Source organism: Trichechus manatus, unplaced genomic scaffold (assembly GCF_000243295.1).
Source record: "Trichechus manatus latirostris isolate Lorelei unplaced genomic scaffold, TriManLat1.0 scaffold00191, whole genome shotgun sequence".
Classification (NCBI taxonomy): Eukaryota; Metazoa; Chordata; class Mammalia; order Sirenia; family Trichechidae; genus Trichechus; species Trichechus manatus.
The window spans coordinates 1,306,080-1,325,497 of record NW_004444127.1 but is presented as its reverse complement, the minus strand read 5'-3'; the positions used below and the strand labels follow the sequence as shown (position 1 = coordinate 1,325,497).

The 19,418-nt window shown below is 48.7% G+C and overlaps 1 protein-coding gene across 1 annotated transcript in view; it reads right to left on the bottom strand.

The window, feature by feature from the left end:
- Positions 1–7,445: 7,445 nt before the first annotated feature.
- PRDM11 (PR/SET domain 11) overlaps positions 7,446–19,418 on the bottom strand; it is a 53,797-nt gene continuing 41,824 nt past the window's right edge. The window contains exons 5-7 of the mRNA XM_004387649.3: positions 15,912–16,099; positions 10,777–11,403; positions 7,446–9,610 (exon numbers count right to left, since the gene is read on the bottom strand). Coding sequence (XP_004387706.2) covers positions 7,446–9,610; positions 10,777–11,403; positions 15,912–16,099 — 2,980 coding nt within the window. The remainder of the gene's footprint in view (positions 9,611–10,776; positions 11,404–15,911; positions 16,100–19,418) is intronic.

Sequence of the window (19,418 nt, the reverse complement as noted above, 5' to 3'; positions counted from 1 at the left end):
TACCAAGAAGGCAAACGGTAAGAGAAAGGGGGAGAGATGGCTGCTGACAGGGAACTGGACGGTGAGGAGCAGAAGCTGAGAGTAGGAGAACTTAGCATTTCATAAAGGAAAAACATCACATTAACTGTCTTTACTGAATGTATGCCCAGCTTCTTTCTAAAACAATTTGGTCAAAACATCACTCATCCTCACCCCCATACCAGGGTAACTATTGGGAAAATACCCTTTCCCAGTGGACAGGCAAGGCAGTTGAGGGAGAATTAGAATAACAGTTTATTTCCAACAGCTCTGTGGGTTTCCTCAGAGGGATTCTTCTGGAATAAATGCATGTGGGGGCAGATACATTGATTTTAAACGGTTTGGCCTAACTGGTGGGCGAGGCATGCTGGTTACCTGCTGGGAGTAAACGTTAACAGGGGAGACGTGAGAGCAACAGGAAGGAGCTAAAGTGGCAGCTTCTGGTTCCTTCCAAGATGGCAGCAGGCAGGCTCCTAATTGGATACCCCAGCCCTTGCTGTGGTGCCCATTCTGAATCACCCCTGAGCACAGGACTGGGAGAGAGGCAAGGAGGAAGAGATTTGACCTTGGTGAGTAAATTTAAATGCTTTTATTAACAATCTTCTTACATTACAAGGATAATATGACAAAAGGAAAGTTTCTGCGTACATTTTATGATAAACCAACATAGCTCTATTTGTATCCAGTGTTCTAGGCCCCCTCACACAGGTACTATAAAGCATAGTCTGCAAAATAATATCAAGATTCTTTTTTTTTTAAGAAAGAAAGTATTAACATATTAATATGTACGTGATAATAGACTCCTAGGTATTTCCCCCACCCCCACTTTATATTTCCTTTGTGATTGAAATGAAACGGTACAGCAGCGTGGGGATGGAGAGGAGAGAGAAAGGGGCTGGGAGAGACCAAATCAAACTGCTGGTTCTCTAGAGACAAAAGTGAAGGCTGCGGGGTGCCCGAAGGCAGCGTGGCCTTCACCTTTTGTGAGCAGTATTGTAACGGCAGTCCTCCTCTGGACGGAGGGCCGGCCCCTTAGGCCCCATGGCGTCATCTCTCTCTGAGGTACAGTGCATTGTGGGATTGCTACCCGGGGATGCCCATCCCCTGCCCGATGGTCTGACCCATCGCCATGGGAGGAAGGCTCGGCTGGGCCTGGTCCCTCTCGAGCCAGGCACTAGAGGGCGTTCCGAGACCCAGCTGTCATCTAGCTGTGGCTCAAGGAGACCAGGGTGGACGTGGAGGGGCAGGGAGGTGGGCATTGGCAGAACAGACCCCAGCCCCGAACTCCAGGTAGTAGGGGCGGGTCTGCTGGAGACTGAGGTACGTTGGTAGATGTTGGGGAAGGGTGGGACGGGGTCGGAGGAGGCCTCAGGGATGGGAAATGGGTGCCTTGTAGAACCGTAAGGCGAAGGCTGGTCTGGAGAGCAGGATTGTAGGCACCCTCTGTCTCTCATCATCTAAGACCCCATCAGACCCTCCACCCCACCTCCAGGGAAAGAAACGACAGAGAGAAAATTGCAAGTGAATTGGGCTTCTGATTCCCGTCAGGGCGGCGCAAGCCCTCCGTCATGCTGCCAGCTGCTACTGTGCCCGGCTGCCCACCTCCTGTCCCCAGACACCCTGCCCGGCTCACGTGGCTTGAGATGGGCGCAGGGACACGTCCTCCTCAGTAGAGGTGGGTGAGCGCAGGGCCTCGCAGCTCAGCCTCTGCCTCGAGTCACAGAATCAGAACAGTGTACATGAACTAAACCTGCCTGGTACGTGGGGCTGGGTGGGGTCCCTGGGCCTCTTTGCAGGAGGACAGGGAAACGCGGTGTCCTGAGTACGGCCGGCAGCAGTGGCTGTGCGAAGTTGGCAAGGCCAGAGCTCTGCTTCTGACCTTGAGTTGCCACTGAACTTATGAGTGTGCGGATATGTCTCTCCCACCCTTCCCTCGTAAGCTGGTGCCCCCTGCTCTGGCCAACAAGCCTCTGGGTGGTGGGCAGGCTGCCTGGGCATCGCTCTTGCTGCCCACTTCACTTCCCCTACCCCAACCCCTGCCAGGAAGACAGTGAGTGGTTGAGTGAGTGGGCGAGGGAGGCTAGGATGCTGTTTACTTCAGAGGTGTGGCCTCTAGGGGTCAGCGGACGCAGCCAAGGAGGGGAGGGGCGGCATCTTCGAGGACCTCCCGGGGTCCATTTCATGCCACTGACTCTGCTCATTCCTAGGGGGACTTTGGGGACTGTTGTGCAGCGGTCCTGCCCCCAAATGACAGAGACCACACCCTACTGCCAAGGAGTAGGTTTGTGAGAGGATGTAGGGGGGCACGTAAGCTGAGGCTCAGGGGTAGCTCCTTCCAACATCAGACCATGCCTGGAGAAAGGAGAGAAAGTGCATGGAGAGGGCCGGGACCCAGGCCTCCTGGAGGCATGAGGCGAGGCGGCGGGGTGTCCTCTCCAACACTCCATAGGAGGCCCGTTCCCAGCACGCCCTGCCTGCTGAGCTTCCCGGCTCCCCAGAGAAGGCTCTGCTCGTGCCCCTTCGCACACACAGCGCCAGGCTTTCCCTCTTGCGCTCCCAGCTTTCTATAGACTCTATTTTTATATCTATTTAAAACATAGAAATGTATAAATATATAGGATATTATTTATAGATATATAGACGTGATTTCATCTCTTACTCTGTGTGTATACATACTGTATATGTCCATATATACAATATATAGGCTATAGCATCTGTATTCTACAATGCACACACCCCTGCTTCCAAGCACTCGCTCCTAAGGAGACTGGATTGCATAGGTATTTCCAGGGCCATACCACTTGCGGGGCGGGGGGGAGTGCCAGATGGAAGGGGAGGGCCGTACCATTTTACTCCCCAAAGGGCACTTTTTTTTTTCCCTCTGGCTAACACGCAAAGGTCACCTCAAAGGCTCCTTAAAACATCACAGCTCCATCCATTCAGCCAAAGCACCCTGACCAACAGAGACAAGCGAAGGCCTCCCTCCAAGCACGTCTCTTGCCAAAACCTTCCCTCCTGAGGATTTGACACCAGACTAGGATACACCACCACCTCCCCAGGAGGTTGGTGTCTGGAACAGGATTGTTCCAAGCTCACATGTCCCTCAAATACTCCTTTCTTGCTAAGGAGGTCTGGCCTCCCTACTCCAGCTGCCACAGCCTGGCCTGGTTGGGCTGGCCTCTTGAAGGGGCAAGGTGCAAACTGACGTCTTCTGCCAAAACCGATGTATGCACCGAGAGAAAACATGAATGAAGCATTCTATTGGGAAACTAACCCAGACTGTAGCCAAAACCAGATCTAGATACAGAATTCCTGTTTCCAGAGGACGTGGGAGAAAAACAGAGGGAAAAGAATCTAGAAGAGAGATGTGATACTTCAACCCCTCAGGCTACCTACCAGACCTCATTAGGCTCCAGGTGAGCAGTAAAGATGATGCCAACCCCAGATCCCAGGCTGGGCCCAATTCGTAGTCCACTGCGGTCTCTCCACTATCATTTTCTGTCTTCTACGTGCTTTTCCCTATTGTCTTCTTGGCATCACCTCCAAACAAACGGAAAATATTTCAACATTACCTTAAATAATTACAAGACCCTTCCTCCAAATTAAAGGGTTGACATAAACAAGTCAAGGGGAGGGGGCTCAGCAAAACAACTCAACATGGAAACACGGAGCAGGGGCTGGGATCAGAGATCGCCAAGTGCCACCGATTCAGAGCCCAGTGCTGCATCCAGCCATCCAGGGGTCCTGCTCTCATTCCCAAGTGAGGATGGGTAATGAGGATCTGCTCAGGAGCACCGTATGTCACGCTGGCAAACGCTGGGATTCTGGAATGGCAAGACTGCAGACGGGGCTGAGCTGTCCTCACGTTTCACAGATGGCAATGGGTCTTCTCCCCCCCGTCAAGGAAGAGCAGATCATTTCAATCATAGAGGCTCCTGGTTCTGCAATGGATTGCTTTGGCATGTTTGGCCAGAAACCTGGGCCTCAAAGTTGATCTCACTTCCTACCTCTTCCATGAGCCAAAGAAAGTCACGCATTGGTTAGCCCAACTACAACAGGTCTCAACCCCAGAGACATACATACTTGATTCCAAGCCTATGGTTGTCACTTCTAAGCCAGTGGCTGAGTTCAAGGGCTCTGTTTCATCTGAACCGACCACAATCGAGAAGCAAAAACTGCCTGCACATAGTTCTGTATACCCATAAGGAAGATGAGGCTAGCCAAGCATGTGGTTCCCAGGGCTAGACCCTGAGGGTCACATCAACCAAGAGTCCTTCTCAAGGAGGCAGAGGAGTAGAAAGGCCTGTGACAGAAACTACAGGGAATCACACGCAGAATTCACAGAACAGAAGCACCAAGCCACTGGAGCGGCATCCACGGTGAGGAAGGACGCTGTGGAAATTGCAGTGGCATGTCACCCAAACTGTTCCCTGGTTACTCCCTGTCCCAAGGCAAAGTGGCCTACACAGTATGCTATACCCCAGGCCTCCAGGCTGAATTCAGCAGAAGCCAAGGGCACTCACAGTTTTAAAGGCATCCCTGCCAAGCTTCAAGCCCGCCCTCGAGAGCTCAGCTTTTCCAAAGTCTGGAGGCTGGCTTGGGAGGTGTCTGGTCTGTAGCCACAAGCTGCTAGTGGCAGCTCATTTTTCCAGGCCCAGAGGCAGGTCACTTTCTCCTAGCCTTCCCAAGAGTTCTGGAATAGACAATGGCATTGGCCCAAAGGATTTTTTCCCTCTGGATGAAGATTTGAGCTTAGTCCAGCGATAGTCTTTTGAGAGTAAACAGTCATGGTCCTAATGAACAGGCAGACACTAATGATCCTCTCTTCCTGGTTTTCAAATGAGTGGTCTAGGAAATGAGCCTCAGTTAGTTGAGGATCCCAATGCAATAAGTGGGGAGGAGCAGCGGGAGGAAGAAGGTGTAAGGCAACTGCTGGCTAGAAGAAAGGATTCCAACCTATTGCTTCTGCCCCCTGAGGCCCACCTTGCCGGCCATCTCTGCCCTCCACCCATCTTAGTCTCTGCGATGCTCAGTGAAAGCTCCCACGGACTCGGTAGTCTGGGCAGGTGAGTGGTGAGGAAGTCCAGGAGGGAAACGTGGGAACTTGTGCTTTGCAATGGAATCCCACTTGACCACAGTTATGGGTTAACCTGGGTGGGAGGAATGGGTGGACAGGAGACATCACTTTCAAGTGGGAAAGGAGAACTAGGCTGGGGATTTCAAAGCATCAAAGAGGAGCTTTGAGTCTTTCCTTGCTAGCTCCTGCTGACTCTCTCCTTGTTCAGAGGACCTTGGGGAAGTATGTGTGCGACTGAGGTGGGGTGGGGGGATGTCGCCAGGCAGGGGTGCATTGATTTGTTGAAGAAGGCAGCATCTGATGCCTGGCAGTGGGACAATCGGAGGAAACCAGTTTTTTGTTTTTGTTTTTTTAACATGCTACATCACTGTTGAAAACAAACAAAGTTTCAAAAATAATATATAATATATATATATTTATATAATGAAAAGCTATTGACTAGCAGCAATGATTCTAAAGTTATCTTAGCACCAAGACCATGGGGGTAGAAAGGAGGGATTCGTGGGGGATGAAGGTAGTGGCAGGACGAGGAAGGAAGAGTGACATGTTCAGTGTTGATGACATTTCCACTATGGTTCTCAACGGCGGCATGGGGTCTCTGAGACAAGATAAACCAAGAAGGAAGGAAGCCACCACAGTTTTATGTCTGAGCCAAGCAGGTTGAAGACATTGGGGTCTCGCCTGTGGCCATGTGACACCATCCTCTGCCAATGGAAAGGGGTGGCTCCCAGCAGAACTGACCACCTAGAATTCAGATCTTCCTCCCTCCCCCAAACATGACCTGTATCCATGTTCTAGGATGTCTGCACATAAAATATGCACAGACCAGATGCAGAAACATGAACAGAAGTTTTTTAACAGCTCACGCACATTTTTTTTAAAAAACTCCCTTGCGAGGTATACTGGTAGGTAAATGAACCAAAGAGCACTGATCAGACTCCTCTAGCTTACACCACTGCTTGCCCCAGGGAGTAGGCAAGCAGCTACTTCTAAAGCTTATATCGCAGTTGTGTGTGTGTGTGTGTGTGTGTGTGTGGGTGTGTGAAGGCTCATGCCTTGAGAGTCCTGTTTGACTTCTCGTTTTTTCCTTTCGTTTAGCACATTTCTACCCTGTTCAACAAAGAGTTCGCAGGCATAGATACATCACGCAGTTTCCTACAACCTTCCTGCCAGGCTGCAGACCATGTTATCAGCCTTGCTGCAAAAGAACGACTAAATTCTAGAGACTCTCATTTGAGCTACAAATAACCCATGGCACATCTTGCATTGACACCTCCTGCCACAGAGCTATAGCAGGTATTTCTTGACTATTAAGGGAAAAATTACCCCCAACACATTATATGATTATAAAGACAGAGCATAAATAATTCATGTAAATTGAATATATACTTTTCATCTTACTTTTTTTTTTTTTTTTAGCCAAAAATCACTGCCCTCCTGGGGTCTGGATTTCTTGGCTCTTTATCTCCCCCAACAGGCCCGGATCTGAATGGCATTATATTGTTTTATCCTCCCCACGTAAAAATGGGAATGTAAAAAGGTCACTCCTTTTTCCCTTCTCCAAGATTTCAAGCTTGGTTGTATGGCAATTTTGCCATCAGTATAACAGGTAATATCTTTACTATTCAGGGAGCTGGAAGGAGGGAATCGACAACCTAGTGAGGAGAGAGACGGCTGTGGGGAGTGGTGGGTTTCACAGTTTGACCAAGACTTTTGTTGCTAAGACAGAGAAGGAGCCCTCACTAGGAAATGAATAAAACTTTCTCAAGCTGAAGTCTTCAGTGGGGGAGGCAGAAAGATCAAACACCCCAACCCAGACAAGCCACCCATCCCATCGGAAATCAGAGATCTGATTAGGCTTGACCAGAATGTCAATGAAGACGCCAAGAAACCCCCTTCATGAAACCAAACGACAAAAGAAAAGGCAAGAACCTAAACCCCAGCCCGAACCCAAAGCCCCTCACCCCCAGACGTCAACATAAACAGAGCGAGCTACCTAAAGGTGATGACAGAGACCCGTCATTTTAGCTTATGCGGTTGGGTGACTGTCGGGTGCGAACACGTGTGGCCCCAACACATGCTTTTGTGAGTGAAAATGAGTTGCCACTTATGTTGCAGCTGCCAAATTTTGTAGACAAGAGTCCGTTTCCAACATTATTCCTTTCTGAAAGCTCCCAGTAGCTTCCGGTGGATGCTTCAGCTTGGTTTTTAAAAATTTTCAGTGTGGGTATATACATATATATATATATATGTATATATATATAATATATATTTATATACTATATCAAAGCTTATGAGTATAGATTAAAAAAATATTCAACAGCTTAGTGAACTCTGCAGCGTGGGCTCCCTAAATGTCTGGGTAAAACTCTGTCCCGTGGTCTATGGCCTGGAGCACTGGCTTCTGCTCCAGGGCAGACATTCTGCTGAGGACCTCAGCAGACAGTGTGTAACTGTTGCCAGACTTCTCCTCAAACCAGCTGTCCAGGGCTCGCTTGGCATCGAAGTTGGCAATCGGTGGCCCATTTACAGCAATTGTCAACAGGTCGCTGAGCTGCTCCAGGGTCAGTCGGGAACGATGGTTTTTGCGTACCCGCTGGAGGGCATTGCGGCCTTTCTCGCAGCAAACGGTGGAGGTGGGGAGGACTTTAAGGATCTGGATGATCTTGTTCAAGAATGGAAACCTCTGCTTGTACTTGCAGATGTGGCTGATCAGGTCTTTGAAGCCATTTTTGGTATAGTAATCTGCCTTGAGTTCTCGCCACTCCATCAACAGACTCCCCCGGGGGTCTAGCCCTTCCCTACAGACATCCCGGGAAAAGGTCGGGATGGCCTCCAGATGGTCAAATATCTGGACCATATCCTCCTTGCCATAGCTCATGAGCTCCTCGCTGCTCCTGGGCCAGGCAGCCAGGTCAAACACCTGGCAGGCCTTCACAAAGATCCGGCTGCGGGAATCGAACCTCTGAGCCAGAATCACTTGGGTCTTCTGGCAGATCTTCTCCCTGATGGACTGGAACTTGGCTTCGGCCACCCTGAGGTTCTTCATCGCAATCCCATTGAAGCTCTCACGGAAGTTCTCCTCAAACTCCTGCAGGTATTCTCCCGGGGAGTCGGCCAGCCGACTGATCTCCTGGATGGCCTCCTCGATCTTGTCATCCACCTGGGACACCAGGAGGTACTCGCCCTGGAAGACGTAGGCAAGGCGTGAGAGCACAGCGATCACGTCCAGCAGGAAGTAGATGAGCTTGATGGACTGGTAGTCCATGAGGAACTGTAGCAGGGCCAGGGCAATGGCTGAGGCGTCTGCCCGCTGGGTCTGGCTGCTGATGTCCTTGAGGTGCGCCACTACCTCCAGGTAGTCCTTGATGAGGGCATTGAGGACATTCTGCTCGCCAATGATCCACTTCACAGCCCGGATATCCCCCAGGAACTCCGTCTCCTCGCAAAGGGTCGAGGCTGTGGAGCGCAACTCACACATGAGGCGTGGTGAGTAGCGGTAGAAGCTCAGCAGCTGCTTCAGGTTGTTCTCCAGCTCCTCCAAGCAGGGTAGCTCCTTCCCACTGATGGCATCCAGTATCTCCAGGTGGGGCCGGTGTACCATGAAGGGCAGGCACAGCAGCCAGGGCAGCGTCTTGCGGATCGTCATGAACATGCTGGCACGCAGGCTGGCTGTGATGTTGGCTCCATCCACACCCAAGCCAACAGTTGGCTTCTCATCCTGTAACCGGATGCCCAACGTAGAGAAGGCTCGATCGAGTGCCTGAAGATAGCTTTCTGTGCTGGAGAATCCCAGTTCCTGCAGGGACAGGAACTCCGTGGCTGGGGGCCCGTCACTGCTAGTGTACTGGACATAGACAGCCACAGTATCGGCCAGGACGTCGTCGCTCTGCCCATCCAAAATGATGCTGAGGCAAGGGGACTGGCGGATGCGCTCCACCAGGTCTTCCCGCAGAGCCCGAGCGATGTGATGAATGAGGATCTGGCAGTCTCCCTCGTTCATGTACTGGTCCACCACTTTGAGCTCGCACTTTCTCAGCAGCTCAGCCAGGGGCCGGAAGTCCAGGTAGGGCCTGCCCTCAAGGGCCAGGTGGTAGGCAGTGTTGAAAAGCAGGGTCATGTTGCGACACATCTCCTCTGTCTTCTCGGGGTGCATGCGGAGCTTGTACAGCTGTAGGCACTTCTTGTGCAGGTTGCTCTGGCTGTGCAGCTTGATGGTGTGGATCTTAAACTGCTTGGAGCCGATGATGAAGGCTGAGGTTCGTGAAGACTGCACTGTGTACTGGCGGCAGACGTGGCACCACATCTCATTGAGGGTCGGGGAGTACCGCAGGAACCAGAACTTCTTCAGCCACTCCTGCTTAAAGCGCCGGATCCTGCGTCCTGTGGCAGATGACATCTTGGAGGGCTCATCAGTTGCAGTCATCATATCATTGGAGACGGATTCATCGGCCGAATCGACCTCCTGGTCATCATCCTCCATGATGGCAGGGCCAGAGACCATGCTCTCCGAGGCTGGAAAACAAATGGGGAAGGAATATTTATACCTGGTGGAAAAAACAGACTTTTCCAAAATGACCAGGAAACACTGTCCAAACAGTAGGTGACACACTGTATGAAACAGAAGTTAATTTCTACGGCAAACTGAATCCCAACCTAGAATTTATTTATAAGCACTCTTGCTATCCACATAGGACTCTTCTTCTTTGTGGATTATCCATGGTGGCCTTTGTCGCCACCCACCATGCTGCAGGCTGCCAGCCCTCACCCTCCACTAGTGGGTGCTCAAGGAATTTAAACTTTCCATTCAACCGGACAGCACAAATGAGGAGAGCAGATCTGATAGAGAGAGAAAAGCACATCAAACATTCAAACGTCATACATCAATGACCTGAGACTGGTCTGTCTCACCATTCATGTGGTCGGGGGAGGTGGGCTTCCCTTGAATGAAGGCAGCTTTGACATGCGATTTCAGGATCAAAATGCAGTTTAGTTAAGATGAGCGCTTTGAATCTCTGGAAACACACCATTCTGAGCTTTGGGATGTGGTTATTAGAGGAAGTGCTATGTAAATCTCAAACTTAGCTGCAGATGTCTCCTGCAAAACCTCCCTAGCTGTTGACCAACTCTAAAAGATCCAGGCCGCCAACAGAAAGGGGCAAATGCATGCAGCTAAAGGTTCTGTATCCCCCCCATCCTTCTAGAACTCCAGGGGAAATAGGACCATGTGAGACAGAGCAGCGATTCAAGAACAGGAGAGCTAGGCTGTGTTCCTGGACTGAGTTTGGGAAGGCTACAAGATTTCCTCAACAGGACACCCTGCCTGCACACTGCCTGGGTCTGGGGAGAGAGAAAGATTGGGTTTAGAAATTGGGCTTTGGTGTAAACCACCAGTAGGACCACCAACAAAGGCAGCGGGTCAAGAACACAGCACACACCCTTCCTGCAGCACAACTTCCTTTATTGACGAGGAGGGTACATTGGCAACCCATGAAGCATCCCACCGCAGCGCAATGGGCCTGCCAGAGGCACCTGGGGGCTGTGGGCTGTGACCGGCGCCCACCTCCACGTTATACAACTCAGGTCTCCCCTGAGGTGGCTCTAACAGACAGTTTTAGGCCACCTTCCATACTGCCCTCTGTGAGCTCTTCCCTCTGAAAATCTCATCCAGACCAACTTACCTGCTGGGTCTGAGAACTCTGGGAGCTCCAGTACCTGTGGTGGCAATACGGGGGGCTCAGGAAGCTTCCCAGACTTAAGCATGTCTAGTTCTGCCTGGAGTTCCCGGACCTTCTTCTTTAGGCGAATACAGTTAGGGCAGAAGGAGGTGGTGGGAAGCTCATGAGGGTCAGATGCGAGGGAGGCCTCAGCAGGACTGTCGGCCTTGAATGATGAAGGCTCCTCTTCTTCATCCTCAAGTGGGCCTGGTTCCTTGGAAGCTCCTTGGGGGATCTTCCAGTCTCCCTCCCCCTGGGTCCGGCTGACGGTCTGCACACCATGGGACATGGTCGTTGCACACCGACTATAAGTGTCATCCTGGTACTTGGGAACTTTCCGGATGACCAGCGAGGTGCTCAGTGCCAGCTGGTGGGCTTCCACCTTTGCAGATTCCAATGAGGCCTCCAGCACATCCTTGAAAATGAGGTCAATTTTCTTCTTCTTGGCCTGGGGGTGCACGTCCCCTTCATCAAAGCCACGCTTGTAGGGACTTTTGCCCTGTCTCAACACAGGGAGTTGTATGGAACCCCTCAGGTCTTCTGGGTTATCCAGAGCCTGCTCAGACTTCTCCCTCTGCAACCTCTTCTCTCCTAGGAAGGAAAACCAGGGTGTGAGGAAGTGGGGAAAACCCCCAAAGTGGAAAAACCAACAGAAAACAAAGCAGGCCTCTTGTTAGGAAGTCACTGGACACATCTCTTTGGGTCTGGCCTTGTGGGTCATGTGTTACAAAAAGGGAGAGAGGTAGATCACCCAGAGGACCATGGGAGCTAGAGTCATAGGACCCGAAAAAGTGGAAAGAACTATTTTTAAGGAGACAGTTTTGATGGAGCCTTAAGTATATAAGCTCTACTCTCGTAAGTTGAGAGAATTCTAATGGGGATGGTAATTGAAAGTCCTTTCAAAGGTGCTTGCCATCCTATGACCCTAGAAGATGACGTCCAATCCAATCAAACTGGGTGGCTGGTAACATACCTCAGAGCCAATAAGTATTGATTCAGTCAACCATCAAGGCATCCCCTCCAGTTCTAGCAATTAGAAGATGGCTGCTTTGACTTGGTAAAAGGTACACATGAAACACCATGAGTCCCACTCCTTTTCCCTCCTTGACTGCCCCAGAGACAGCCCACTTAGGGCAAAGTCCACCCTGTAGCAACTCTCCTTTCTAATTCTCCCAGAAATTAGGAAAAAGTACGATCTGAACCTCTGTGGTTCTCACTGACAACTGAGGTGGGAAGAAAAGGGAAAACAGGAATACCTACACCTGCCTCGGGCTTCAAGATGGCAGCCTCTGACAAGACAAAAGACCAAGTAGCCACACTGACCCAAAGCATTCCTAAAATATAGTTGGGTTTCCTTACCTGACAATAGGTGTTTCATTTTCTACCTCAAACCTCTAGACTTTGGTGAGATCCCTGACAGAAATTATTTTAGCCTAATTTTTAAAAATGGCCAACATACCTTTATAAACTGCTACAGAAGTGCTGACACTCCCTAAGGAGTTAGAGGTCTATCTCTTCACCCTCAGAAGGTCCTGATGGCAGCCCATGGAGCTCAGAAAACTCAAAGCCTTCCCAGATCAAGGCCAGAGGCGCTGGGTGACGTGACTCTGGGCAGTGACTTGACCTATCAGGCGTCTGATAGCCACATTTGCTAAAAGGCCCGAGTGGAGGCCAGTCTCCCTGAGCAATCCAGATATTTGGTCCATGCTGTGACGAGCCTCGGCAGCTTCCCACAGCTGGCATGGGGTGCTGTGCCCTGCCCCGTTTGACACCAGGTTTCCAATATGTGACAGCACATAAATGCTTAGGGAACAACCTCATCTCCAAGGCGCCTAAAATTCAGGGGATCCCCGTAGGCTGCAACTGTACATCAGCTGAGGGGCAGAAAGGAGAAAGATGAAGAGAACTTTAAAAAAAAAAAAAAGCAACTTGTCTGTCTTACAGATCAGGTATGACACTTGTCCATTCAGAATCTCTAAAAATCAAGGGCCATGCTTTCGCTTTCTCTCTGGCCCATCAGGCAGCCAACAGCTGAGGATGCTGAAAGGTCACAGCTACAAACCACCAGGGATTCCTCATGCCTCTCTGTTCAAAGACAGGGTCTTTCAAATTTCCTAGCAGCAGTAGGGGGCCTCTTTTGATTTAAGGCCTCCGGAAAAATCTATGGGCCAAAGGAGACCTTTGAGCATTATAAAATAGATCCCAAAGCCTCCAGGAAATATGGAGGGAAAAAAAACTCAGAACAGATAAATGACTCAAAATATATCAAATAACAAATTTTCTGAACACAAGCATTGGCTGCTTGGATTGGATGCATCCTATTCTTAAAAGATAGCCACAAAAGAATAATTTACGTTCTTCTCAGGAAACAGTTCTGGGCTCCAACCGATGCCCCTACTTAATAAAGACTAATAATTCATGCTCAGGACTTTATCAGGGCTCCAGCCTACCATTACAAAGAAACCTTCTTCCACGTAAAACTCTGAGTGATGGGGCTTAGGGGATCCTCCTTCCAGAGCATGACTGGTACACCAAGCTAAGGCACCACAAAAATATACAGAACCTGCCAAAGCTACAGGCTACAGAGATATGCGTCTAAAGACCCTTGAGCTCCATGACCACGCCCAAGGGCTCGGGCCAAGCCCACCCACGGCTCTGGCCCTGCCCCACCAGCCGTGGCTTTCAGTTTCCTTCCTGGTTCCCTACCGCTCGGTCTGGCCAGGAATAGACACTCCTTCCTCCTGGATCTTCACATGACTTGGTGTATCTCCTTTTGAGTCTGTCTGCTACGCCTCCTTTGAACCACTCCTGAAATCTCCTCCCCTTCTCTGAGCACTCCCCTTGAGTTCACGGCTCTCTGAGGATGATGCAGCCCGAAGCACTTTGGAGAAGACACTGGGAGTAAAAAGGAAATTACAAATCCAGAAAAATTCAAGATGATTATGGCCAAGGGATGAAACCTTGGCCTCAGACGTGACTTCTCTTTGGTTTTCTTTTCTTCTGGTGGTATGACTGTTTTGGAGACTTCTTGGCTGTCTTCATTCATTCCTTCTTTTATTCATTCCACAAAGATGTACTGCGCAGCCGCTATGTATCGCATACTTTTTATGAGGCACCTCCAGAGGTCAAATGGAAACCACTGCAATCTCATCATGGAAACAAGCCTTCCCAAATGAAATCAGCATGAGCCCACCCTCAGACCCAAAGAGGACAAGAGATGAGTGTGTCTACTAGGTCTCCCTTCACTGTCCATCCAATCACAAGATACCTTTTACCAAGTCAGGCAGCAGCTCTGCACTCAATGTCCACAATTTGCTTTGTTCTCTTTTGTTTTTAAAGATAGTTTAATTTCAATGGGTCACTCCCACCCCCTTTTCATCTTCTCCACTCATTCCAAATGAAGATTTATTTCCAGTGTGTAGGATGATCCGGTACATGATATGGTGGGGCTTGGGCATAGTCTTAGTTCCTGGACCAGATGGTTTCTGAGTATTTGGATGTGTGGTTTTGGTGCAAGCAAAAACTCAATGAAAGAAGGACCTAGGCTCACCAGTTTGCCCTGGCCAGGTGGAGGATGGAGTAAAGAGGCAAAGGGCTAGGTGCTGGGGAGTATTTTAAATCCATGACTCATTTACATGAAGCCTGAATGGACACTCACCCACCAGGCTCCCCATGCCTTGGGTAACCTTCCCGTCTCCCTCCACCTTCTTCTAATAGAAAGTGTTCTTTTGCATCATATCATTAGGACTGCTAGTAATGAGACCAGGAGGAAGCAGGGAAGAGACTGGTTTAGGGCTTTGTCTGGAAGGCCATATAACATAGGTTAGTGCTTAGTCCCTGAAGTCAAACAAATGTGGGTTAGAGACCTAGTTCTGCCCTTCCTAGCCGTATAACCATGGGTGAGGCACTGTATTTGTCTGATTCTCGATTTCTACATTTGTAATAGGGGGATCTTCCCTTTTGGTTTTCTTAAGTTCTTTCAGCTTGACATACTGCCACAGGTAAATCTGCTGCAAAAGACCTCTTTAAAAAGGAAAGATGTCACCTTGAGAACTCAGGTGCACCTGACTCAAGCCATGGTATTTTCAATCGCCTCATATGCATGGGAAAGCTGGACAATGAATACGGAATACCAAAGAAGAATTGATGCCTTTGACTTATGGTGCTGGCAAAGAATATTGAATATACCATGGACTGCAAGAAGAACGAACAAATCTGTCTTGGAAGAAGTACAGCCAGAATGCTCCTTGGAAGCGAGGATGGCGAAACTTTTTCTCACGTACTTTGGACATGTTATTAGGAGGGACCAGTCCCTGGAGAAGGACATCATGCTTGGTAAAGTAGAGGGTCAGCAAAAAAGAGGAAGACCCTTGATGAGATGAACTGACACAGTGGCTGCAACAATGGGCTCAAACATAGCAAAGATTGTGAGGATGACGCAGGACCGGGCAGTGTTTCATTCTGTTGTACATAGGGTCAGTATGAGTTGGAACCGACTTGATGGCACCTAACAACAACAAAAACAACAATAATATAGGGGTAATAATCCACATGGGATCATCAGTATGAAGAGTTTACAACTGAGCATTTACAACAGTCAAGGTAGTCATTGCTTTAAATGTATGATGTACATTACCCCACCTAATCCTCACAGCACACTTATGGTGTATGAGCTACTGTTGTGATGATCACATAGGAAAATGTAGAAAACTTGCTTAGCACATATTAAGTACGGTGTGAATGCTACCTATGAGTGCTATTATTATTGAAGCAGCAGCAGTTTATAACATCTTTCCATCAACCTGAGTTGGGGAAACAGAATCAATTTCTGTTTAACTCCTTTGCTTGGCTTCGGGGATGTGTCTCTCACACTGATATGTCCATGATAAAGGTTTCTGAGACCCATTCTGAGGGAAGAGAACACACTGGGGAGGCTGCTGCCTGGACCAGAGCTGCTGTTTCCCGAATCCCTCTGGGCTGTCCCATTGTTGGTGCGCTGCAGTTCTCATTGGTTTTCCTTAGGAAGCTCCTAAGAAAGCTTCCCTGGCTTCCCCCAGGGCTTGGCGGCAGGCTGGCCTCACCTCCAGCTGGGCACTCACCTCTGGCCAGATTGCGGTGGATGGTCTCCTGGGACATGCTGTGCAGGCGCTTCATGTAGTCTTGGCTGTACCAGACCCGCAGCCGCTCCCCCGGCCGGATGTCCCGGCACGCCCGGAAGTAGACGCGCTCGCTGTGCTGGAACGCCAGCAGGTTCTGCTCCCTCTCCTCCCGGGAGATGACCACGTACCTGGGGGCGAGGGGGACAGGTGAGAACCCATGGGCCACCCCTTGTTGAGTGCCTGCCAGGTGCCAGGCACTGTGCTAGGCAGTCCACAAGCACGGGGGCAGCTGTGAAAGTTGACAAAGCAGCCGCCCTGTCGAGGGAAGGAGCACCAGCTAGGGCCAGTCACTGTCCCAACGTCATCATTTCGTGTGACCTCAAGCACATCTCTGAACCTCTCAGACTCTCAGTTTTCTGAGAATGGAAATGACACCTGCACTGTCGACTTCATACCAAAACCAGCTGTCGTGCAGTCGATGCCGACTCATGGCGACTGCATGCGTGTCAGAGTAGAACTGTGCTCCACAGGGTTTTCAATGGCTAATTTTTCGAAAGTAGATTGCCAGACCTTTCTTCCAAGGCACCTCTGAATAGAATCAAATCTTTCAGTTAGCAGCTGAGTGTGTTAGCTGACTGCACTACCCAGGAACTCCTCGGTTATGGCAAATATATAATTCAATAACAGATAGAAAGGTGACTGGAAGAGGTAAAGATCATCTCATCCAGTCTTCAGTAACTTTTAACTGCAGGGGTCTCCAGACACCATAGGCCTCTGATAGTGGTAATGGTGTGGTCCTTGAACTGCTTTCAGTATACCACAAAGACTAGCAGAAAACACGCATGTGACAAGGCTGTCCAAGAGATCAATTAAAAATGCTAAAGATGAAAATCTTTCAAAATAAGGGATCCAGTGGGAACAGGGAGGAAAGTAACTAAGAGGTGACCACTGGTTAATCTAACTAAGCCATGTTATGATAAGGAAATTGAGCTCAGAGAGGTTAAGTGACTTGCCCAAGGTCACACAGCTAATAAATGGGAGATGGCACTATGAGGCCTATGCTTTTCCTACTACATGGGCATGTAAAGCACCAATCAGCAATGCCCAGACAACCTATATAAGTTCTCACAACCCTCAGTACGACCCTCACCTGTTCTCCCTGAAACAACATTTCCAACATTCACCCAAAGGTGAGATGATGCAACATTTGCCAAGAAGTGGAGGTGAACAGATCAAGAGGGGGAGGAGAAATGATTTGGGGTTTTAGGGTTCTGTGCTATATAGCATCTAAAATATTTGTAGTCAAAATAAACTTCTTTTCCTTATGCTTTGTCTCAAAAGCCAGGGAAGAAATTTAAGTCTGTCTGTCTGGTGTAGCCCAAAGAACTGTATTTGGAACAGTCCAGGGGAGACAATAATTCAAAGAAAAAATTCCAATGGATAATGAACACATGAAAAGTATTCAGCGTCACTAATAAGAAATGTCAAGTAGCATGTTGTCTCGTTGGGAGATTGTTTAAAAAATGAGAATACTTCAATTTGGTACAAGCGGTGAGAAAGGCGTCTCCTGTACTGACGGGGCAGAATAAACGGGCACAAAGCTTTTAGGAAACAAATTAATGATATGGATCGAGAACAGCAAATTGTGCACCCAGTATGCAAATCTTCCATACCTGACTATCATTATTTATAACAGTGCAGAAGCAAAGACATCTAAATGTCTAATACCAGAGAAATGATTAAATGAACAATAGTACGTCCGCAGGATGGAATGCTACACACCCACAGAAAAAATGTTTTCAGAGAGTCTTTGGTGACGTGGAAAAATGGTGCTGACACAAGGACCAGTGAGAACAAAAGGACTGAGAGCTATTTATACTATGGTTCCGACAATGCTTTAGAAACAAGCCTAGATAAACTACTTAAAGGAAATATACCAATGTTTTAACAGTGGTTATCCATTATAAGTGGATCTTTTTCTTTGTAATTTTCTGTACTTGCCAAGTTTTCCTCAATGAGCAATTCGTATTGTTAATCAATCCATCAATAAAAGTAGAAGAACAGAGAGAAATACACAAACACCAACTCCAGTGCAAGGTGGCAGCGGTGGCAATAGTGGCCAGCAGCATCTAGAAGCTGCATCCAAGGCACACAAGGGATAGCTCTAGCCACCCTTATGGAGATTCCCTTGTGGAGTCTGCTCTCCTCGGCTTTGGAGGCCACTGCCTTACAAAGGGGACCGCTTGGGTCCAGGGATCAATCCATTCTGGCATGGGGAGTGAGGATAAGGAGCGATGGAGAGCAAATGCTTGCTTTGGCTGCTCCGCCCCTTTGAGAGAAATGAGTTACAAGTTCCACAGCGGGTGAGTGGACCTTGGGAGATTTATGGTGCTTAGATCCTGTCCAGGATCTTAGCCTAGGCACATCCATGTCCTCATCAGCATATAGTCGTCGGCCTCCCTGAGCTGTGAAGGTGATTCCACGGTGTTATTACCAAAGAAGTGAGGGGAAAGGAATAGAGGACTCCTAGCGAGAGAAGTCCTTCCAAACAAGTCCTCCCAATCTCAGCTCTACAATTGCAGGAGTCTGCCCTTCCTCTGTATCTGAGGTTTCTTCCAGATGTGCCAAATATTTTCCAGTCCCTGATTTAACAAGAGCCTGGGCTCTAACTCCCCGAAATAATCAACCTTGTGGTTAGCACAGAACAGAACTGAGGTAGGGCAAACTTTCCTACTCCCAGGTATAGAAAGCAATTCATTCATTCATCTTTTTTCTCACAAGAATCACTTGAGTCACAGAGTACAATAAAAGAATAGTCTTCTCCCCCTCTTTTAAATTCTAAACAGCCTTCAAGCTCTAAAAGCTAGAATTATTTCCCTGGCACACAACTTTAAGCGACAACGATAGATGAGGAACAAGTTACTATCAGGGATTTATTCAAAAAAGCAACTTCTAGAGTATGTCAAAAGGCTCAGAAAGATTCAAGTCAATTTCCCTTCCCATCTCCTTGTGCTTTCCTACACAAGAATCAATATTTAGGATGAGAACTCTAAGTCCTGCATTAATCACTGAGTATCCTCAATGGCAGACCAAAGTTTCATCACTATCTGGTTGTATTTGATTATTTGGAAACATGGCAATTGAAACCAAAGCAATTGAAATATGATATACATATGTGGCAACTCTCGGTGAATCTTAGTAATTCATTCCCCTGATGTTTACATTATATAATTTTTGAGGTAAAGCTATATGGAGCCAGCTAAATCTCAACCCCTGAAAAACCCGCTGTTGCGGAGTCTACTCCAACTCATGATGACCCCATGTGTTACAGAGCAGAACCGAGCTCCATAGGGTTTTCTTGGCTATAATCTTTATGGAAGCTGATTGCCAGGGTGGGTTTGAACCGCCAACCTTTCAGTTAGCAATTACATCTAATTAGGTCCCCCTCTTTTAAGTATTTTGCAGTAACAATGATGACTTGATCCACTCCCAGAATCCTCCTGTCTC